Source organism: Chrysemys picta, chromosome 7 (genome assembly GCF_011386835.1).
Source record: "Chrysemys picta bellii isolate R12L10 chromosome 7, ASM1138683v2, whole genome shotgun sequence".
Taxonomy (NCBI): domain Eukaryota; kingdom Metazoa; phylum Chordata; order Testudines; family Emydidae; genus Chrysemys; species Chrysemys picta.
Window position 1 is genome coordinate 22,691,555 of NC_088797.1, and position 24,372 is coordinate 22,715,926.

Here is a 24,372-nt window from a genome sequence, read left to right on the forward strand (position 1 = left end):
TTATTTCTTTGAAACATTTTCCTTGAATAATTATTAAAGTCTTCTCTCCCAGGGTTGCCAGCATGAGTTCCTATATTAGTTGGTGAAGTTTTGGATTTTCTGCTAAAGCAGATTACTGGCATGTTACACACATGGTGCTGATCGAATTCTGTTCTGGTTCAATGCAAATTGTCCTTTTCTTTCCTTCCAAAATTGCAGTGCCCATGATTATTGCATTTTTTATTATAGCTACAAAATTCGCAAGATGATTAAAAGAACGGTGGTAATGTTCCTTAGAAAGTTCCAGAGGTGGGTCTTCCAGTGAGACACCTGGGACAATACGATGCTCACAAAAGCTAGGCAACTAATCACAGTCAGATACACTTACTGCCATCTCAGTCCACTGCTATTCACAGCTTTAATTTAAACAACAAAGATCTTCTGTCCTTCAGATGAAAGATCCACCTTGGAGCAAATACTTCTACACCCTACATTGTAGTTCACATTCCACCAGCAGATACCATAGAAGTAGTGCTTTTGGGAGGCCGCTTGATTAAAAAGCCTGGCTGTCATATTAAAGGACCAAGAGGTACTTTAAAGGTACCCTTGAGAAACAAAAACATGGTCAGCTAAGGAGGATACAGTGTCCCACCTTTACAGGTTAAGACTGGCATCTTAAACCCTACTAGGAACCATTAAAGAGTCAGGGCCGAGTACTATGCACCAGTGTAGTATGCTCTTAGTATGAAGCACCATTTAATCAGAGTGCAGAATTCAGCTGTCCAAACTTTCATTGCCAAATAGTCTTAAGGCGTAGCTCCATTGAAACGGACTGATGCATGTTCATTTTCATCATCTGAGTCAGATGCCACCAGAAGAAGGTTGATTTTTCTCTTTTGGTGGTTCGGGTTCTGTAGTTTCCACATCTGAGTGTTGCTCTTTTAAGACTTCTGAAAGCATGCTCCACACCTCGTCCCTCTCAGATTTTGGAAGTCACTTCAGATTCTTAAACCTAGGGTTACCATACGTCCGGCTTTTCCTGGACATGTCCGGCTTTTCGGCAATCAAACCCCCATCCGGGGGGAATTGCCAAAAAGCCGAACATGTCCGGGAAAATGCCGGCCGGGCACTTCCCCTCCCGTGGCTGCTCTGCTCCTCCCCTGACTCTTCGGCTCTGTTTAAGAGCCGAGCTGCCCGAGCGCTATGGGCTTTAGGCAGCCCCCAGGCCTCCGGACCCCAGCCGCCGGCCGGGCACTTCCCCTCCTGGGCTCCGGCGGCTGGGGTCCGGAGGCAAGGGGGCTGCCCGAAGCCAGTAGCGCTCGGGCAGCCCGGTTCTTAAACAGAGCCGAAGAGTCAGGGGAGGAGCAGAGCCTCCTGCTGCGGCATCTCTGCTCCTCCCCTGACTCTTCGGCTCTGTTTAAGAGCCGAGCACTACGGGCTTTGGGCAGCCCCCATGCCGCCGGAGCCTGGGAGGGGAAGTGCCCGGCCGGGGGCGCAGGGTCCGGAGGCATAGGGGCTGCCCGAAGCCCAAGCGCTACCGACTTCGTGGTTTGCCGGGCAGCCCCCAGACCCTGCGCCCCCGGCTGGGCGCTTCCCCTCCCGGGCTCCAGCTGCGCTGGGGAAGCGCTGGCCGGGGGCGCAGGGTCTGGGGGCTGCCCGGCAAACCGTGAAGCCGGTAGCGCTCGGGCAGCCCTTTTCAAGTGGCTGGGAGTGGGAGAGAGGAGGGGGCGGAGTTAGGGCGGGGTTGGGGTGGGGAAGGGGCGGGGCTGGGCGTGGGGAAATGGGCGGGGCCAGGGCCCCGTGGAGGGTCCTCTTTTTTTTATTTGTTCAATATGGTAACCCTATTAAACCTTGGGTCGAGTGCTGTAGCTCTTTTTAGAAATCTCACATTGGTACCTTCTTTGCATTTTGTCAAATCTGCACTGACAGTGTTCGTAAATCAAACAACATGTGCTGGGTCATCGTCCGAGACTGCTATAACATGAAATATATGGCAGAATGCAGGTAAAACAGAGCAGGGGACATACAATTCTCCCCGAAGGAGTTCAGTCACAAATTTAATTAAGGCACTATTTTTTTAACCAACATCATCAGCATGGAAGCATGTCTTCTGGAATAGTGGCTGACGCATATGAATATAGAAATAGGACTGAGTGGACTTGTAGGCTCTGACGTTTTACATTGTTTTGTTTTTGAATGCAGTTATGTAACAAAAAAAAACCTACATTTGTAAGTTGCACCTTTCACAATAAAGAGATTGCACTACAGTACTTGTATGAGGTGAATTGAAAAATACTATTTCTTTTATCATTTTTACATCTGTGTGTAAATATTTGTAATAAAAAATCATAATATAAAGTGAGCACCATACACTTTGTATTCTGTGTTTGTAATAGAAATCAATATATTTGAAAATGTAGAAAAACAGCCAAAAATATTTAATAAATTTCAATTAGTATTCTATTGTTTAACAGTGCAATTAATCGCAAATAATTTTTTTAATCACAGTTATATTTTTTTGTTAATGACATGAGTTAACTGTGATTAATCGACGGCCCTAGTTTAAAAACAATCCCAGTGAAGAGGCAGATAAAAAACTCTATTTACAACATTCAGGACTGTAGGCTCCTTTCACTGACTGGCCATTTTAAATTACACCACTTTAGGGGCAAAGTTTTAAAGGTCCCTCCCCAAAACTGCACTAGCAATATTTGCAGTCATACCCTTTTAAATGTAAGTGAGTAATGAAGTACATAAGCATCCATTTTGGTCTCATACACTTGTGGGGTCCTGAATGGGCATGTGTATTTGGAGGCCCTTTGGAAATCTGATCTTTAATGTGGAAATTGCATGAATATTGCTGTCATTTTATATTTAAAAGTGAGCACACGTACACACAAAAGAGCTGCTTTAGCATGGAGATGCCATCAATGCTCATTATAGGGTATTGTATCCAGTGGCACAGATGCAGAACCTGCTGGGGTGCATCAGCATATTAATCCTTGAGATCTAAAGGCTGTGAATTCAAAACCCAGAGCTGCTCACTGGAAAATATTTAGAGAGACAGTACCTGCCATACAATTTCAGTGTGCAAACATTGCACACTGAAGATGGAATGAGGGTGGAGAGATATTGGTGCTGGATGTTGCAATATGTTCCAAGAAATGAAAACCAGGAGCAGTTTTTTTTAATAGCCCAGCCATTCTAAAAACAGAATCCAGACATCCTAATTAAGTCTCACTGGTAGGGCTTGTTTTAACTCACAAGAAAAATAAGAATTAAAATTCTGCTGCTACTACTGCCCTCACAATGCATTATGTGTTTCCATTTGGAATGTGGTCTGAGAACGGAATTTGAAAGGAATATAAAACCCTACATATTTACCCATTTGTACCATTAAGGGATTAGTCTTTCTTGAGTCTCTACGCAGACTGAGACTAAAGAAAACTGGGTTCTAATCTTGAATCTGACACTGACTAGTTATATGACCTTGGACAAATCACTTAATTGATGTGTCTGTTTCCTCATCTATAAAATTGATTTTGTAACACCTGCCTCTCAGAGGTGTCTGAAGCTTAATCAGTTAGCATATGTAAATTATTTACAGCAATCTGAGATCCTCTGGTAGAAGGTGCAAATAACAAAATTTATATGAAATATCTCTATTGCTAAGTATCTACCTGAAAACTTGCATTGATGTATCTGATACTATGCATTTCACTGAAATACAGTGGTATCCCATAAGATCAGTTTGGGCAAGTTTTGTTTTGACTTACAACTGAATGATCACTATATCCAGAGCCATAAAGCAGTGAATTTTCAAAATCAGATGCATACAGACATTCAAATTCACCATGTCACATGTATACAGCAAGTTTTACCAGGCATCTTAATACCCGGGCGGTAAGTCAGACAGATATTAACTGTCTTGCACTGACATTCCTTGCAAACTGGACAATTATTTTATCTGCAGCCAGTTTGCCCTTACAAAGGGATGAAACTCTTTTCTACCTTTTGAAAAATCCAAATGCCTCTTGATTAGTGAGAGTGAAGGGCAAACCCACTGACACCAAATTACTTTTGGAAAGTAATTTTTGATCCTTATAACGGAATGATCATATGATCTGGCCACTACAAACAAACAACAAGTAATTACAGTCAAATTCTATTGTGTAATTAAAAAAAAAGTAGGTTGAGTACCTTGGCATTTTGCAAAAGTGCCTCTTATCCTGCCTGCCATATCTAGATGAAAATGGAGCTCCTTTGGGGCAGCAGTGAGCTCTGTAGTAAAGGTGTGGTGGCTTTTAATTTGAAAGTCTCTTATTACCATGCTTCTGGAGATGAAGAGAGAAAATCTATTAAAAAAACTGAGAGAATGTAAATAAAAAATAACCCCATAAGGACTAGAAAGCAGCCAGTTTCGGTGGCACTCTGGTACTGCAGTATTTCTGTCTTGGTGTCCTGGTGTATCTGATACATATCTTTCTCTGCAGGAGGAATTGGCTGCTTGGGTCGAGACAGGGGACAGGCACGGCAATGTCTTGATGCAGTGGAGATTTATAACCCTGATGGGGATTTTTGGAGAGATGGGCCTCCGATGCCTTCTCCTCTACTCAGCTTACGAACCAACTCCACTAGTGCAGGCTCGGTGGAAGGGAAGCTATATCTCTGCGGAGGATTTCATGGAGCAGGTACTGAATACATCTGAAAGGAGTTTGATGTTTCTTCCATAATTTAAGCTTTACCATTCCATCACACATACAGTCCCTGAGCGGATGACTGAGTAGCCTAATCATCAGGTTTAAAATACCGAAACTCCCCAGCCCCATAGAGTTGCATCCTACCAGAGTGGATTCAGCCGTTTGTATTTCTGATTCTTAATGTCAATATAAATTGAGTTCCATGCTGTTTACTTGCTGTCAAACTTTTGGCTGAAACACATAAGGGCCAGATTCTGATCTCTGCTACACCTGTGAAAATCAGACTCCACTAACTTCAGTAGAGTGACTCCGGATTTACACCAGTACACCTGAGATCAGAGTCTGCCGCTAAGTTTCTATGTTAGGCACACTAAAAAGTTTTGGATATTTTTCTAAGAGTAAGGCTTTGTCCTGAGTCAGAATTTCTGTTCAGCATAGCTACCTGGCCTTCATTACCACAGTATTTAAGCACCTCATTCCCCCCACCCCCTTTCATCCTATGGCTGGAGAGATATTAATGGACTACTTGAATGGTACCTTGAAATATGTGTTAACTACTTATGCTAAACAATCTGTTCCATCTTGTATTTAGCTGACACACTCTAAGGGCTTGTCTACACGTAAAGTGCTTCAGCAGTGCAGCTGCGCCGCTGTAGCGGTTTGGTGAAGATGCTACTACACTGATTGGGAGAGCTTCTCCTGTGGTGTAGTTAATCCACTTCCATGAGAGGCGGTAGTTATGTCAACGGGAGAAGCTCGTACATTTCCCAGACCTGAAGAAGAGCTCTGTGGAGCTCAAAAGCTTGTTTTCTAATAAGGCCTTTGCACAGCACCCCTGTGAGGTAGGAAAGTGCTGCTATTCCCCTTTTACAAGCAGAGAAATGGGACTTGTCCAATATCCTAGAATCATAGAACTGGAATGGACCTCAAGAGGTCATCTAGTCCAGTCCCCTGCACTCAAGGCAGGACAAGTATTATCTAGACTATGCCTGACAGGTGTTTGTCCAACCTGCTCTTAAAAATCCCCAGTGATGGAAATTCCACACCCTCCATAGGCAATTTATTCCAGTGCTTAACCACTCTGATAGTTAGGAAGTTTTTCCTAATGTCCAACCTAAACCACCCTTGCTGCAATTTAAGCCCATTGCTTCTTGTCCTATCCTCAGAGGTTAAGGACAACACTTTTTCTCCCTCCTCCTTGTAACAGCCTTTTATGTACTTGAAAACTGTTATTATGCCCTCTCTGTCTTCTCGTTCCCAGACTAAACCAAATTTTTTCAATCTTCCCTCATAGGTCATGTTTTCTAGACCTTTAATCATTTTTGTTGCTCTTCTCTGGACTTTCTCCAATTTGTCCACATCTTTCCTGAAATGTGGCACCCAGAACTGGACACAATACTCCAGTTGAGGCCTAATCAGCGCGGAGTAGAGCAGAAGAATTACTTCTCGTGTCTTGCTTACAATACTCCTGCTAATACATCCCAGAATGATGTTTGCTTTTTTTTTTTTTTTTTGCAACAGTGTTACACTGTTGACCCATATTTAGCTTGTGATCCACTATGGCCCCCAGATCCCTTTCTGCAGTACTCCTTCCTAGGCAGTCATTTCCCATTTTGTATGTGTGCAACAGATTGTTCCTTCCTAAATGGAGTACTTTGCATTTGTCCTTATTGAATTTCATCCTATTTACTTCAGACCATTTCTCCAGTTTGTCCAGATCATTTTGAATTTTAATCCTATCCTCCAAAGCACTTGCAACATCTCCCAGCTTGGTATCATCTGCAAACTTTATAAGTGTACTCTCTACTCTCCCACTCACAATATCACATAGTGAGTCTGGGACAGAGCAGGAAACTGAACACAAGTCTACTGTATTCCATGCTAGGATCGTAACTTTTTGAACCATCCTTTCCTGCTAGGTTTACGTTCTTGCACTCCAATACAGTGTGCTGGCATCTGCCCTCCATATCATAGGTTACTGCAGTGTATGTAGAATCTTTGTAAAACACTTTGGTATGAAAATCACTTATATAAAACTACACTTCTATTATCTGCATGCATGCACAACTCCCAATATGCACACATAAAACCTCCTGAGAGAGCACCAGCTGCCCCATTTCTTTTTTTAGGAGAAAGTAGATAGGCAGATATATTCTCCCTCACTGAGTGTCATCTCAGGCTAACTGTCTTCGTATGGTATCACTCTGAGACGTATCCTTCACATGGCAATGATGCCTGTTGCATTGAGTTTCATGTACATTTTACTTGTGCAGTAAACTCTCATTTAAAGCTGCCTGTCTAGTTGAATGATAATGCTGTTTTGTCACATAGGGTTCTAACTCACCTTCTTTCCCATTACCACTGTGAGGGGGGGGGGGAAGTTGTATATGAATATTATCTAACAGGCATGTTCTTGTGTCATCTTTAAGCCAAGAATTTTGTGACCTCAAAGCACTAGTGGTTATGACACATAGTCATGTTTCCATGGCAAACATTGTGCCATCATATTTTACTAGTTTCTCACAGCAACATTCAGAGTCAAAAACAAAAAGCCTAAACCAGCTAAGTGCAAATTTCAAAAGACTGATCAGATGCATCAGTAAATGAAGCAATTACATTCAGCATGACTAACTGTTTAGTATGAAACTTTCTGAATAAGGGCACTATGGTAGCTTCAGAGCCATGAAAAACACCCAGTCTGAACACCATCACACTTCAGCACTGAGTCATATGTAGAGGGTGCTGGTACTGGGATTGGAAGAGGAAGAGAGGGAGGTGTGTGTGTGTGTGTGTGTGTGTGTGTGTGTGTGTGTGTGTGTGTGTGTGTGTGTGTCTGAAAGTCCCCAGGTGGATTTCAGAATGGTGAAAATCTTAGAATCATAGGGTTAGAAGGGACCAGGGTCATCTAGTCTAACCCCCTGCCAAGATGCAGGATTCGTTGTGGGCAATGGCTAAACCATCCAAGCCAGATGCTATCCAGCCTCCTTTTGAAAACCACCAGTGAAGGAGCTTCCACTCCCTCCCTAGGCAGTCTGTTTCATTGCCCTACTGTGCTTACAGTTAAGAAGTTTTTCCTGAGATTTAATCTAAAGTGAAGTTTTGTGGGTGCATTAGGTGGGAAGTCAGACTAGATTATCATAATTATTCCTTCAGGGTATGGATCTATGGACTATCAGAAGTTAGGCTTGAGTGGACACTTTTTGATTTGGCCCCCTTGCAGTCTTTCTGTTCTGTGTTTGTACAATGCTAGCATAATGGGTCCCTGATTCCTGATTGGGCACTAGTGCAAAATAAATAATTACATAACATTCTTTTAATGTAGGTGGGCTTTTTATTAGATTGCAAATCCAGCACTTGGAAGTTAGTAAATGTCAGTTTTACAGTTGCCTGTACAACCTTCGTTCTGCCCCGAATACACTAATGAGGCAGGGTCCCTGCAGAAAAAATAGTATGCAATCATGTCACTAAAAACTGTATCATAATGCATGTGCACAAGGGGGCCAAAATACAGCTGGACAGACAACCGTAAATCTGGCATTTAGTTTTCTTACTTTCAGACACTTGACTTTGCAAATTAAATGATGTTCCTTTACAGTTTTTTTTGGGGGGGGGGAGGGGAATTTCCTAGTTTTAATTAAAGGAGAAAGGTAAAACCAGACTTTATTATGCACAACTCTAGCAACCACCAATCACACATCATCAAGAGGGTTTGAACTCTAAGTCATCAGCATGATAAAAAAGACATTGACCACTCATACTACAGGACTAACTGGCAGCAAAAGGCTATTATTCCAGAGGCAAAAATGGGCAGGTGGGGTCATGTGCTGGGTCCAGGGGAGTGGTTGAGGTAAGCCTGGTTCTCTCTTCCCTCCCATGTCCCCTGGAAATTGGGGGAGCTCCTGCCCCATGTGGTGCCACTGAGGCAGGAGGAGGAATGAGCCACTGGTGCTATGTGTTGGGTCCGGCCTGGGGTGAGATCTGGGGTTGATGGAGGAAGCCTGGCTGGGCTCTCCCTCACCCTCACATAGCTGCTCCAGCAGCTACCAAGCATTTCCAAAATGGTGTGTGCTGCTGCTGCTTTAGAGCAGCCTGGACTCAGGGCTCTAGAATATTCCTGTTTGGCTGCTATTTTGGCATGCTGGCAACGTTTTCCTCAGACACACAACGGAGAGAAGGGGTCGGGTAATTTTCAGACGTTTATCACTCAGCCAAACCTGAAAGGAATTTCACAGGACAAGCTCATGGCACATCTGTAACCTCAGCTGAATTTCAAAGGGCTGCTCACTGCTGTGAACTCTAGGGGTGTCAGAGCTTCTCAAAAAAGGCCAAAAGCAATTTTTATAATGGAAGTTGTTAGGCAACCTAAATATCAAGGTTGCTACCAGCTCTCCCTATAATAATAAATCAGTCCAACCCCCACAGCCCTGATTCATCTTTGCTTGTACTTAAACCTAATCTGGATCTAGTGCAGGGCTCAGGTTGCACCTCCTTAGTGAACTGGTATGGTTTGTTTTTGTTTTATGTTTTTGGCTGGCTGCCATTTTGATTTTGCTCCTGTGCTCTTCACACTGTCTAGCTGCCACTCAATAGCCATTTTGCGTTGTTACTGGCACCCCTGGAGAATCAGAGGCCAGAGGCACCACGTGCAAACACACACCTGGGCTTAAAAGCACCAGGTGTCAACTACCTGAAGGCCCCAGACTTGAATGAGGAGAAAGTCAATACTGCACCCTGGCTACTGCTCCCGCCACCAAGTCCCTGGGCTGCCATTACCTTAAACTCCCATGGTTGGGGGCTCCACCCATTGCCACCTCTCAAGTCTCTCAGCCTGCCTGAGAGAGTACAGCTGGAGTAGCAGTAACAGCATCCCCAGCAGCACAGGAGGAGCAACAGTAGAGGCAACAATCCAGAGCCCCACGAAGGTGGAGTCAATGGGCCTGCTGAGCCTGGCTGAGAGTGAGCTGAGCCCAGAAGAACATGCCAAGCAATGCAGAGCATGCAAGGGTGAGCTGAGCCTGAGATGTCTCCAAGACTCCCCAAGGGTAAGCTGAGCCCTGGTAGGCCTCTGAACCCCAAAAATGGCAGAATGGCATTTTGTTTGGATGTTTCCTGTAGGGCAGGATTTGATTTGTGGGTAGAGCTTTGGAAAGTACCACTTTTTTTTTAGTTTGATCCTTGATCCAGATCTGGACACTGACTCATCTCTGTCCTGTTGAGAGCCGCCATCTTCCTGTAATATTATTTCTGACTATGGCCATTCTAGGTACGTGAAAAACCATTTCTGTTTTTGAAATTCCAGTTTCACACCTGCTTTAACTTGACTTGGGAAGCGTAATTCTGTAGCCATTAAAACAGGGGTGTACACATTAACTGGCTTGGTTCTCCTAAGAAGTGAACTAATATCGGATATAGAGGGACCTAGACAAATTAGAGGTTTGGGCCAAAAAAAACATGATGAGGTTCAACAAGGACAAGTGCAGAGTCCTGCACTTAGGACGGAAGAATCCCATGCACTGCTACAGACTAGGGACCGAATGGCTAGGTAGCAGTTCTGCAGAAAAGGACCTGGGGTCACAGTTACGAGAAGCTGGATATGAGTTAACAGTGTGCTCTTGTTGCCAAGAAGGCTAACGGCATTTTGGGCTGTATAAGTAGGGGCATTGTCAGCAGATCGAGGAACGTGATCGTTCCCCTTTATTCGACATTGGTGAGGCCTCATCTGGAATACTGTGTCCAGTTTTGGGCCCCACACTACAAGAAGGATGTGGAAAAATTGGAAAGAGTCCAGCGGAGGGCAACAAAAATGATTAGGGGTCTGGAGCACATGACTTATGAGGAGAGGCTGAAGGAACTGGGATTGTTTAGTCTGCAGAAGAGAAGAATGAGGGGGGATTTGATAGCAGTCTTCAACTACCTGAAGGGGGGTTCCAAAGAGGATGGAGCTCGGCTGTTCTCAGTGGTGGCAGATGACAGAACAATGAGCAATGGTCTCAAGTTGCAGTGGGGGCGGTCCAGGTTGGATATTAGGAAACACTATTTCACTAGGAGGGTGGTGAAGCACTGGAATGCGTTACCTAGGGAGGTGGTGGAGTCTCCTTCCTTGGAGGTTTTTAAGGCCCGGCTTGACAAAGCCCTGGCTGGGATGATTTAGTTGGGAATTGGTCCTGCTTTGAGCAGGGGGTTGGACTAGATGACCTCTTGAGGTCCCTTCCAACCCTGATATTCTATGATTCTATGATTAAGGCAGGAGGAATTATTAATCTATTTGTCTCTGACACTCTGCTCCCCCAGGCATCCCAATGTCACAAATGCTATCTGTCAGCAATACTGCAGCCCCCAGCAAGATGCGGAGAAATGTGGTGTTTTAATTAATTAAAATCTTGTTGACAATTACAGTCTATAGTTTTGCAGACAATGATAAGTGCTGCTCTTAAACTGAACATTCAGAACAATGCAATGGGCAATAGCCATCTAGTCTTTTACTAGGTGTTTTGCTGAGCTACTACCATAGCTACGGATTTTAAACCAGCTTTTGTAGATTGCCTGCATAATGGTCTTGTTGATACATTTTATATTTCCTTTGCCTTTTTACATAAAATGAAACCCTAACACCTGCACAGGTTGACAGCTATTAGTGTTATGAGCTGGGTGTATGGCATAAGCGGTCACATTAGCATGCTTCACTGAAGGATGTGGCAAGCTCATGTTAAGTTATTCAGCATTACATATTTATAAAATGCCTGCCAGTTGGGTTTCCTATTTCTTTCACTGATTCTGAAGATAAAAACGTTCTTGGGTTAAAATCGTGGAGGGATGTGTGTGCGTGCGCGCGCGCACCCTGTGTTGGAAGTGGGTTATTTGCTTTCATTCTAGGTTTGCCAAGGTGCAAATTTGTTGACCTTCACATCATGTTGTCAAGCTTATGTGCTTTCCCAGGCTATGTGGGGAGAGGAGGGGGGAGGGGCATTGAATTGATCTGAGGAATTGGTAAAAACTGTACTTTTGCTAGGGGGTTTTGTTTATAGATATTGACCCAATTGTATAATTAAGAGATTTGTAGGAATAAATTCTTGGTATAAATGCAGATATAATTTTTAAAAATTAAATACTATTGTTTGCTAAGAGCACATGCCTAGATTGTCACTCAAAACTACCACCCGCATATGTCCTTGGCTGTTTTGCAAAACAAAAGGAAAACTACCTGAATTCAGCTATTAAAGGCCCTACCTCAAATACAGGGTCTGCTGCTATTGGTCCATCACATATAAAAGTCCCTCTGATCCTCATCAATTAACTCCACTTGATACTGAGCTAGGTGTATTTGAAGTGGCAGTTAGCTCCTTCTCTACCTCAAATACAGTTCATATCAGTAATATTTGTTTATACCAATGTTACTACAATGAATTAAAGATGTAGCTAGTGTGTTTGTGCACCATGGCCTTCTCCTGGATGAAATCAGAGATGCTTAACTGTGTGTCATAGGACCCATCCTGTTAATAACAACTGGAGATTCTCCTTTAGCTTAAGTGGTAGGGGAATCTCTGATTTTGGAGCAGAAAGGCCTGAGTTACATCCTTGAAGTTATTATGAAGTTCCAAATAGCCACAGTATGCAGCATAGTGACACTCATGAAGTCCTAGCCAACCGTGGAATTGTTACTTTTATATACAGATATTTAAATAGCTAACCCAAATGCATTTAACTGCCTTCTCATTATTTCCATGAATTGCACTCTTGAAAACAAATATATAAATTGGAATAGTGTTTAGTTTATAGCAGGGCAGTGCCATGTTGTAATTGGTGTATTCCAGCCGAGCTAATGACTTTCCTGAGAGTGGACTAGCGTAACGGTTATTTATTTTGACTAATCTACCATAAAGTCCGCTCCCTTCAGTCTCATCCATTATATGATTTAGTTGGAGAATAATTGTTGTGCTTGTTTTGGATTATAGTGGTTACAGTACATTACTTGAAGAGAATTAAATTTAGACATATTAAGGAGCCTGGCACAGTAAATACTGTACTTGTGAAGTTTGGGGGATGTGGGATTGGAACAAAACTGTTTCTCAGGCACCCTGCTATGTTCCCAGTTAAATAAAGCAGGAGGGCAAGTTCTTGGCTGATTGCTGCCTGTTTGCAACCCTGCTTGTTTCCCTGATCAGTTAGAATTTACTAGGTAACACTGAATATTTAAAGTTCTCCTGTCCACAATGGTTACTTTTTGAATATATTTTCCTATTAATAAATGGGATGCAGAATCCCTGTTTTGTTTTGCACAGAACTAGCTCATCATAGGCTGTCAAGCTGCAGGCACTCAACCATCGATCAAGCCTGCATATGGAATCCACACTAAGAAGCTGCCGAATGACCTTTCACCTAATTTTCACACTAACCAGAGTAATACGTAATTCAGCTCTAGGGAAACATAGGAGCAAAAGAGAGAAAGAGAGAGAGCTCTCTAGCAAGCTCTGTTCCTAGAGATGGCTGCCCACTTATCCAGCATTCATCAACCTAAAACACAGTAACTAAGGCTGATATAGGTCACAGATGTAATGACGATCTGCACCTGCTTGCTACAGCTTCTGAATATGACCCCGTGTCTCTGATGGGAAGACATTAGTAATCCAGTCACACTTCAGATCAAGGTTTCATTTATAGCTAGTTTAGAAAGGGTTAATAAATGATTAATAGATGTTTTATTAAATGTTCAACAATTGTTATAGAGTCCAATAGGTTGCTTATAAATATGGCTTATAGCCATGTATAACATCTGCTAATGTACTTATAACTGTCTATAACATATTGTTACCCCCTGGGGCCAAAATGTGCGGTCTAGTAGGTTGTTCCAGCTGGCAGCAGAAACCGGTGATAGTCAGGATTTATTTGATGTATTTGTTCGTGTGTAAAGAATGTACAAAGTCCTGCGTCTCTGAATGCAGAAGGAACCAAGAACAAAAGGAGCACTTTCTTAGCTTACAGCCCAAGCCTAGGGTTGCCAGTTTTGGCTGGCCACAGTCCTGGAGATTTCATCACATGACATAATCTTTAATTAAATATTAATCTTTAATTCCTGGAGACTCCAGGACAGTCCTGAAGGGTTGGCAACCCTGCCCAAGCCGCTTTAGACCCAAAAGATGTCTCTGTAGCTTTATCCAGGGTCACCCTGTGCTGAGAGGCTACTGCTAGACTTCCTTGTGTGGTTTTTTTTTTTTTTGCCTCGCCTTTTGCTCTAGTCTTACCTGTTCACCATTTCAGTGTGTGTGCTTTCCACCCACACACCAGCCCACCTGGTCACAACGCCTAGTCAAACCCTCCGCTCACCTGCTGCTAATTTCTGAGCAGACTCTGTTAGGTTTTGTTTTAGGTGTGACCCTTAAATGTCTCTTACTACTGTCTTAAATGTGGGACTTGTTCACACATCAGTTTGAATGAAGTTTTAATTCAACCCCTAACCAGGGCCGGCTCCAGGCATCAGCAAAACAAGCAGGTGCTTGGGGCGGCACATTTCTAGGGGCAGCATTCTGGTGCCGGCCATCACAGGTGCCGACTCCAGGGCATGGGGAAAAAGTGCCTCTGCCTCCCCAGCTCTCCTCCACCTGCTCACCTGAGCGCGCCGCCGCCGCTCCGCTTCTCCTCCCTCCCTCCCAGGCTTGCTGCGTGTGAAACAGCTGTTTTGTGCAGCAAGTTTGGGAGGGAGCAGAAGCCGGGCGGCGGTGGTGGAGCGGAGTGGTTCCTCTACCCCCCCGTTACTTCCTGCAACCCCCTCCACCCTAGCTCACCTCTGCTCCACCTGCTCCCCTGACTGCGCCGCCACTCCGTTTCTCCCCCCTCCCTCCCAGGCTTGCCACGTGCGAAACAGCTGTTTCGCGCAGCAAGGCTGGGAGGGAGGAGAAGCCGAGCAGGGGGCGCTCGGGGGAAGCGGAGGTGAGCTGGAGCGGGGAGCTGTTCCTCTATCCCCCGTTACTTCCTGTGCCCTACCACGCTAGCTCACCTCCGCTCCTCCTGTTCCCCTGAACGCGCTGCTGCTCCGCTTCTCTGCCCTCCCTCTCCTGAGAGGGAGGGGGGAGAAGCGGAGCGGTGGCGCACCCGCGGGAGCAGGCAGAGCGGAGGTGAGCTAGGGTGGGAGGTTGCAGGGGCCCCCAGGAAGCAATGGGGGGGAAAATGCGGCACGCCCGGGGGAGAAGGCGGGGCTGGGGATTTGGGGAAGGGGTTCAGAAGGGGTGGAGTTGGGGCGGGGCCGGGGGGGGCATGAAAAAAAAGGGGGGTGGGCAAAAAATTTTTTGGTTGGGGTGGCAAAAATCCTAGAGCTGGCCCTGCTCCTAACAATGTTTCACACACCTCATAATGATATACTGCTTGTGTCTACAACGTGCTTATAACGTTTATTAATCCTTTCTAAACCATTTATAAATGGGATCTTAGTACAGAGTGGGACCAGTAATTCTGCTTCTATAAGGGCCTGGTCCTGCAGCCTTTACTCATGTGCTACTGAAGTCAATGCATCTAATCTTGCGACGGTTGAAGTTAATGTGAGTTTTGCCATTAACTTCAGTGGGAACAAAATCAGGCCTGAGGAGACTACGCAGGAGAGTAAGGGATGCAAGATAAAAGGAGAAATAATTACAAAGTTTCTGGATATTGAAACCCAAACAAAGACAGTTGAAATAGCAGTGGAAATGGGAAGTCCTCCCTCTAGGCCACCACATCCACCTTTTAAAAACAGCGTATAATTAGGAAGTGCACTGACTGCTCATGAAAGTGAGACTGTAGGGATAGGAACATTAGACAGTCAGGTAGGCAGATTGATGGAGGCTTTGTTTGTACTGGGTTCATTCTCTGTACAGATGCACTGAACTGTAAGTTACATTGCATCACTGTAAACCCAAGTCACAATGTGCCTCCCAGTTCTCCCCTAGCTCTGGTAGGTCCGTACCCTGCACCAATTCTATGCCTGCCACAATGTGCGCTGGCCATTGTGCTGAGGGGTGAAGCCCAGGCTTTCCCTGTTCCCTGCACACATGCACAGGTAAGGAGATGTAGTGACTCTGCAAAGGGTGTGCTCTGTGATGTGGGTAGCCAGCTCAGAGGAGTTAGGGGGCACATTATGCCCCCTTGCTCCCCTGCATGGGCACACAGGATGGTTCACAATCTGGCCCCTAGGGATGGACAGAAATGGGTTGCGTACAACAGACCTGGAGAAAACATTTTTCTCTTTTGACCTGTTGCAAGTCAGGATTTCATGTCTCCCATGGTGACAGACTAACAAAGCATTTAACCCATTGCAGCAAAAGCATGTGCATTCTCCTGCCCCCAAGCTTGTAACATTGTAACAGGTAATTAGGAGCACAGCTATGAATGGCCATGAATAATGTGTTGTAGTCATGCTATATGCAGAGAACATTATGTGTTTTCTGGTAAAGAGAATCACAGATGTGTAAAGGACCTTAAAAAGACAGGTAAAAACCCCATTGGGTAAACAAACCAATGCTGGAATCAAAGCATTTCAACAGTGACAAATCAGATTTGGAATAGCTGTTAAATGCCAATGGCTAGAGGAGTTGGAGAATAAAAGCCCAGAATAAGGGTCTGCCGGACATTTTGGGGATCTGGTGTTGGTGGTTGATCTGTAATGGCTGAATGAATCCTTCAAGAAAAGATAAGAGCAGCCAGTTAACAATTTAGCAGCTAGAGTTTTAGTGGCTGTTTTGAAGCTGATCCAGGACAAAAAGAATTAGGGTGCAGTAGAGAGATGTGTGTCAGACATAGAAAAGCGGTATGACGATGTGGGGGGAAAAGCCAGGACTGAGATCAGCAGGTGCGCAGAAAGGACCTGGGAAGAGAAATTCCACAGAAGCCTATTGATGAGAAGCAGACACATAAACTCTAATTCCAGCTGTGATACTGTCATACTGTGTGGCCTTTGTCAAGCCTCTTATTCACTTCATGCATTAGTTTCCTCATCTGTAAAATGGAAGCAATAATATTTACAGCAATGGGCTATTAAGGATTGATTAGATACTGGACCAGATTTGTGCCTGGTGTAACTCAACTGAAGTAAAATTAGTAAGGATTAGTTTGTTCCCTTGTCTCTAACGTGCTGTTCAAATATTTTCCTCATATGTTCTTATGGCTAAAGCACTGGACTGGAATTCCAGAGTTCCAATTGCCAGCTCTGCTACAGAATTCCGGTGTGACCTTGGGCAAGTCACTTTGCTTTCCTGTGCCTTGGTTTCCCTTTTGTAAAACATTAATAATAATACCTATAAAATAAGGGTATGGTGGGGGGTAGATTCATTAATGACTGGGCAACTCGGATAATACAGTGATGGGGTCATGCAAATACTTACTATATCCACAAGGGAAAGCTGTTACCCCTAAACCACATATGGAATGCAATTTGAAAGAACAGAAAAGCAAATAAAATATTTATAGCATTGCCTGGAGCAATATTGTAGGTCTCAACATGCAGTGGTCCATCTTGATTCAGGTAGCATGAGAAATCATACAACGAAAAATCAGTCCAGTAATGTAGGATAGTGAAATGCATTTAAAAATATAGCTTTTAATAGAATTGGATGTTTCTGAGCATATGGATGGAGGCGGCCATCTTACTGAAAAGTAACATTCTCTGTCAGTTTCATCCTGCTTTAAACACATCCAGAGAAGAATTTTGTTATGTAAAAAATGTTAAGCATTTTGTTTACAAACAAAACCTTATGGGCCAAAGCGTTATGCAGGATTTTGAAGATTACGCCTGCAAATTCTGCATGCAGAATACTGTAGTTTGCACATGTGAAATGTGATTTTTGCATTGGCAAATTAAAGCCTCAGTTACAAAACAAGGTCTTTATTGCCTGGAAAAGGTGATTTTATAGGTGCAGTATTAGGCCTGATCTGTACACAGATTTTGCACCAGTATAACTATGCCAGTTAGGGGGGTGATTTTTACCAATATAGTTGAATCGATACAATCTCTAGTGTGACAAAGTTATACTGGTATAAAGATGCCTTATACTGGTATAGCTTATTCCCCTTCCTATATAATAATAAGCTATACTGTTATAAATACTTTTATAGTGATATAACTGCATCCTCACTGAGGAGAGGGGGTGTTGCACTGCTTTAACTCTACCAGTATGTTAAAATGGTACAACGTCTGTCTGTAGACAAGTCCCTAGGGTGTGTATTCAGTCCAGAGTTAACCAGAGCTAGCCTAGCATAGGTGAAGCATCCCCTCTGCAAAGTCCTACCCATTCTAGACCCATGGAACTGCATCCCCACTGGTGCTTTACTAGTCTGTGTATTTGGCTGGATTTCTAGGAGGATATCCCATTGTTCTTAGTGGAATATTAAACTGGACAACTCTCTGAATCCATTCACAGTGTATTGTAGGAGAACTTGTCTGTCCTATGTAGGAAGGGGTGGCCCTATGTATTTTGCCGCTCCAAGCACGGCAGTCAGGCAGCTTTCAGCGGCGCACCTGCAGGAGGTCCGCTGGTAACACGGATTCGGCGGCATGCCTGCAGGAGGGCTGCTGGTCCCGCGGCTTCGGCGTACCCGCCGCCGAATTGCCACCGAAGCCACGGGACCGGCGGATCTCCCGCAGGCATGCTGCCGAAGGCAGTCTGACTGCTGCCCTCACAGCGACCGGCAGGCCACCCCCCGTGGCTTGCCGCCCCAGGCACGCGCTTGGTGTGCTGCTGCCTGGAGCCGCCCCTGTATGTAGGCTCCTGGGAGGAAAACTTCTTATGGATCTTACTCAAAAAAGTACCTCTCAGGATTACTTCTGATGGTTCAATCAGTATCTCTAGCAGAATGAAATCTGTTTGTGTAACAGTGAAATCTGTTAAGTGACCATTTGAGTCACTAAAAAGAAATAATTTGCTTAACGTAGGTGGTTGTCTAATAAAAGTGGAGTAGAACTGTGCTAAATATGTTTGGGGATACTGTGGGGTGGTTTCTTAAGAGAAGTTGCCCAATAAGGGTGATCTCTTGAGTGAGTGTAGGTTCTACTGTGCACTCATAAAAATCACTTTTCAGCAAAATAAGCTACTATAAGAGATTGAAGCTTAGAAATATAAATTATAATTAAAATAATACAGAAACTGACGAGTCCTTAGAGTCACCCGAGTTACCTCTAAGCTCAGGTTTGGGATTCGGGTTAACCCTGTTTGTCTCTGGTTGACAGGAATGGTTGGGTCATTACACTAATTGATTTTTTTTCCCCCCATGTTAAGTTCTCCTCACACCTTCTATGGGTCATCTCGATTATCACTTCAAATTTTTTTCTTCTGCTGCTACTTATAGCTCATCTCAATTGATTGGCCTCTTACAATTGGTATGGGTACTTCCACCTTTTCATGTTCTCTGTATGTATAAATATCTTCTGTCTGTGTGTTCCACTCTATGCATCTGAAGAAGTGAGCTGTAGCCCACGAAAGCTTATGCTGAAATAAATTTGTTAGTCTCTAAGGTGCCACAAGTACTCCTGTTCTTTTTGCAAAATCACAGAACCACATTTGAATTCAGTGATTTGAATTTGAATCCCACCAAAATTCAAAGGGCTTCAGAGATGAAGAACCAATTTTAGCCCATTTCTTGTTAACATACTTTTTCTTTGTCTCAGATAATTCTCTTTATGTGAACTTTCTGAACCAAATGGGTGTAGTTTCCTTTTAAGTTAAGCGAGATAAAATTAGAGAAATTATTGCATCCTTTATTCCAATAACATAGACTCTTTTATCTCTCGAGCGTTGAGAGTTAACTAACACCCCATGTGCTGGAAAACAGAATTCGTAGAGAGCGGAACAAAACTGGTTACAACAGCCTACAAAAAAGGGAAACAAAAGACACTAAAGGTTATGAGTCATGAGGGTCAGGAAAAGACACAGCAAGACTTGTGGGGAGGATTTCTGAATCTTCCTTTGATGTTTTAATTAGGATTTTTTTTAAGTGTTGCAATCCTCCACAGAATGTTTTAGACAGCTCCACTGTTTGATTTTTTTCACTCGATTGTCTCATTTTGTCGTGATCCACGCCAAAGAAATTCCTGGCATAATAATTTATGGCATAAAGGAGTTGATCTAATAATAAATAACAGGACTGGAGCCTCCAGTGTCACATACTGGGGCTGCTTGTGTCTTCCTGGTTGCTTTGAAAAAAACCCTTCTCACTCCTGCTGGGTCATATAGAAACAAGAGCTCTTTGCTGGTGCTTGTAGATGTCATTTGTTTACAGTCTCTGTCAATCAAACCTTTCTTCTCCATATTTTAACTGGGTGTTTTAGCAGCTTGTTCTCTTCTTTCATGGATGGATGGTGCTTTCCTACCTATTATTCTTCCTCTTTCCTTGCTGAACTGCATGAGTTTGATAAGCAAAACATCACGACTGGTTAGCTCTCTCCCCCACCCCACCCAGGGCTGTGTGAAGAAATAGAACAAGGGCTATTTAGATGGGGACAAATCCTAAGGAGGTCTTATTCCAGTTATATTCAGGCTTTACTCAAGCAAACTCCCAAAGGGGAATTAAAGCTAAAGTAAGCGCTCGGGATTTAGTCCAGTGAGAATTTCAGTCTACCCCTTGTTCAAACTTGTTTTCCCCTTTTCCACAATTAATTGTGGGCAAAACTGAGAAAAAATGATGATTTGGGGTTCTGAACTGTGAGACAGAAGCATCTCTTTGTGTTACCATATGAGAAGCTATGTGATCGGAGCTGGTGAATAGTTTCTTTAGGAATGATCACCTGACAGAAGGCACACATAATTGGAGACAGGGTTGGCTTTGGGTGCTCACCACACCAGTCAATGTGGGGAAGTTACCGTAATGTAAATTTACCCCCAGTTATCAGGGTGGGGAAACTTATCCTGAAATTCTTTTTTCCACATGACTGTCCCCCACATCCTGCAAGCCAACCTTCCAGGACAGTTGAAGAGCCCTGGATGTATGTTGGGTCTTGTGATATTGAGCCATCGTGATGCAATTGTTTTCACATGTTGCTCCTAAATCATAAGAAGACATGGATGTTATGGATAAGACTGGGGAACCACTAAGACTGTTCTCATGGGAGAGAATGAATGGCCTGTGCTCCCAAGGTTATGAGCTTTGCAGCTCTCAGAAACTTCAACATTTTCTTTCCTTTGCTGGTTGATCCATGAAGTAAAATTGCTGTCAGCCTCAAAGAAGGGAAAGGTACAAACACTGTCACATAGAGATAAATGCAAAGGTTTTGAGGGCATGTAAAAAAGGATCAAGAGCAGCCTCTAAAGAAGAGATGAATGCGAGTGCCAGTTTGGACACACCGTACAATGAAACCTGTCACCAGATTATTAAGTCTCAGAGAAAATATGTTGGGTGTTTAATGTTTCTTATTGTGATAGTTCTTCTCTTGGTGGTTGTGAAATGCCTGTGCTTGCGAATCTTTGAGACTCAGCTTTTAGTAAAGCCATCTAGAGAGTCATCAGATGTGGAGGAAGGAGACTGGTAGCAAAACACATTCACATCCTCTTCTCAAAGTAAGAAAAGTTTAGATTAAGGTCACTTGCTGTGAGAACCTAACTTTGAAATGAAAAGAAAAAGTGAGGAAAATGAAAGGCCCTTTTCATTTATAGAAAAGAACTTGGCTTTGAGTAGCAAAACTGCTGGAAAGTTCAGGTCCTGTGTTAGCAAAAAAAGATTTTTCCAAGAAGTGTAGTGCAGCGTTGGATCTGACAGAAGCAAAATTCTCCCTTGTGTGGTGGCTCTTTTATTAAGTTAAGATTTGTCAGCCTCAATAAACAGCGTTTTGTTGTAAGAATGGCTGTGATTTAATATGGTTGCTCTACCCTGATTGTTTATGACAAATTCCTCAAAAAGAGGCAGGATTAATCAATTAATTTTGTAAACTTCTTTGACCCTGTTGACTTTGCCTTTGATATTTTGTTGTTGCTACTATTTTTCAGCTCGCCATGAAATTATCACCAAAGAGATCCTAGAGTTGGATACGTGGGGAAACCAGTGGAATGTGGTGGCCATCAACGTCCTCATGCATGACAGCTACGATGTCTGCCTCGTAGCTAGACTGAATCCCCGAGATCTTATCCCCCCACCTTCTGACCTAGTGGATCAATAGAAATGCAGTTGTTCCTTGTGCTTTCAGATTCTGCTGTAGCTGAAGAGCTCAGAATAGAGAGAGATGTGCAGCTTGACCTTGGAACTGGCCTGAGGTGAAAACTGGGTTCTACAGAAATGAGTCTATGACCGGTTCAAGCAAGCAATGCCTTAGACCTGTGATTCTCAGCCACTGCTATGTACTCAGTATTGGTACTTCAAGCTTTTGTGATTGATACTATGGGCTTCCCATCCCAATAAGCCTCTGGAGTTGGCCCAGGCACCCTACCACAGCACTTCTTCGTTTAGCTGTGTAAGTGCTAATGTGCAACGTAGGTTGGGCTGCTGTGGGCCTTAGCCTCACCATCATAGTTGCAGCCCAAAGCCCATTGCAGGGTAAAGCAGCACAACTGAATGAGAGCCCTAGCAGGTGCAGATAAAGTTTCAAGGGAAGATTCTGCCTTCACTTACATTCTGTGCACCCCATTGATTTCAGCGGGGTTAACAAGGGTATTAAGAGAAAGCAAACTTGGTCGAAATTGGTACAGTTGTCCGAAAGGGGTAGGTTGATGCTGGCCCAGTGCATGAGCAGTGGTAGTGGGAGAGAAGAGGCAAGGAGCCTTCCTTTCTTTTGCACTCCTGCAGAGGGGCCAAGCATAGTCCCAGTGGGGAGCACAGACTAGAGCAAACAGTAACAGTAACTACCTTAAAGAGGTTGGGATGAATGTGGGCCGTGGCCCTGCCTCCATCCCCTCAACAGCCTGTGGAGGTGAACCAGTTTTGGGGGAGAACATCCTGCATCTTCTCTCAGGGTTCTGAAGCTCCTGTACCAATGTCAGGAGGAAATCCAACTCTCAAGGGCTTGTGCTGATGTGTGACCAGGTGTAGCCAGTGCCTTGAAGGTACAATCTGGCTCAGTTTCTAAGCCCTTCTTAGTTAGAACTTTGAATACAATATTTGAAGGGGGGGGGGAATGAAACACAACAATAAAAATTAAACCAACTTTATCATCAGCAGACGAGATTTGCTGCCATGCATCCACACAAAGATTCCGACGGCAGCTCCTCAGCAGTCTTGCAGTCGTTGTTTATATCAGGCTCTTGTTTAAATAGAAGTAGCTTTCATGTAGCGCGGGGATAAACTCTGCACCAAAAGAGGGATTTTGCTGTTTCCAGAGGGACTAAGAGTAGTTCAGACAGAATGATCACATTGAACTTCTTGAAGCAGCATTAGGTTCACAGGATTAGATGACAGTAGACTAGAAATGTGCTAAAGTCTCACCAGGTAGCTGATATCCAGTTTGAATTAGTAATATCCATTCATGTGTACTCTGGTGCCTGCCTCATTGTGTGTCTGAGTGTCATTTCCTAGGCAGTACAGGCAAGAGGATTGGGAAGCTGAGCAGTTCTGTTGGGCTGAAACTACAATTGAGAGGATGCTGCATTACTCATAAAATGAGACCATGATTGGAGAACATAGCAATATGTGATAAAGTGCTGAAACGCTCAATAATTCATTTGCTGCAAAAAGTTGCTGCTTAGGGCCACAAGACCAACAACAAAACTGGCAAGAAGTGATCAGCAAAGACCGACTCAGTCCCCTTCAAGAGTTTGAGGACAGTTACTTGCAGAGCAGGATTCACATACTGGAATGGTGCGCCACACTCTTCTTGAATCATATATTTGGTTGCAAAAGTTCCAGCAGTTTATAATTCTCCCTGCTGTGACCGGTAGCAGGAGGGATGGAGAAGATGACCCAAATGGCCTTTCCCAGCTCTAATTTCTGTGATTCATTAACTATTCCCTTGAGTATCCAGTGAGACTATCAATCTGTTTTATAAAAACACTCAACAGGAAGTTCACCAAAGTTTGCTGGATATATACAGTACTGCACTGAGGGTCAATTGGGCAGTGGATATTTTGTTTTTTAAAAGGAAAGAAGAAATGAGGCTGTGATCCTTATGACTCAGCTCTTATCTCCCTGCATATTCCGTAGGCAGGATATGTTTGACAGTCTAAACTTTCACATTTGTGTCTATCACCGCTGTAATGTTAAATCATTCTCGTTTCTTTCCTAGGTTGGCATGTGACCCAGTGTAACTTTAGGGCAGTGCTGCTGCCAAGATTGCCTCAGTGCTACAAACTAAGGTGGCCAGTTCTTAGGATCTCTCCTGAAAACTTGGGTTTTTAAATGCTCTTTGCTGTCAGTATGCAGGTGACATTAAAGTTGCCCTTTAACGTGTTGTAAAAAACACTAGAGAGTTTACACAATTTCCTAAATCGTAACAAAGGAAATTTTCCTTAACCCTTGCTGTTACTGCAGAAAAATGATATCTGCTGTGTTGAGTCATTACAGTTCAGCTACACAGCTTTCTAGCTGACAGGGAGTGATGCTCTTGAGTGACAGCTCACTTAGGTGGAAAGTTCTTAGAGACGTAGTATCTATCGTCAAGGTTACTTTGAACACTACATCAACCTCTATCGGTTTTGTTTCCTTTATTATTTTTCATTTACAGCTTAGGTGGTGGGGGGAAAGTGTTGTTTGTTTTTATGACTACTCCTGCTCTGGCTTCTAAGTTTCCTAAGGCTTGAAACTTAACTAGATCTAC

The 24,372-nt window shown here is 43.7% G+C and overlaps 1 protein-coding gene across 4 annotated transcripts in view; it reads left to right on the forward strand.

The window, feature by feature from the left end:
• The window catches only part of KBTBD12 (kelch repeat and BTB domain containing 12), a 53,284-nt gene extending 29,269 nt beyond the window's left edge, over positions 1–24,015 (forward strand). For 3 of the 4 annotated variants that reach the window (XM_042849815.2, XM_005288394.3, XM_005288396.3), the window contains 2 exons: positions 4,473–4,670; positions 21,617–24,015. In XM_042849815.2, the coding sequence (XP_042705749.2) occupies positions 4,473–4,670; positions 21,617–21,786 (368 nt within the window). In that variant the 3' untranslated portion in view covers positions 21,787–24,015. Of the gene's footprint in view, positions 1–4,472; positions 4,671–5,973; positions 6,125–21,616 lie in introns of those variants that run through there. The other variant, XM_065550915.1, reaches the window with a different exon arrangement.
• Positions 24,016–24,372: the final 357 nt, after the last annotated feature.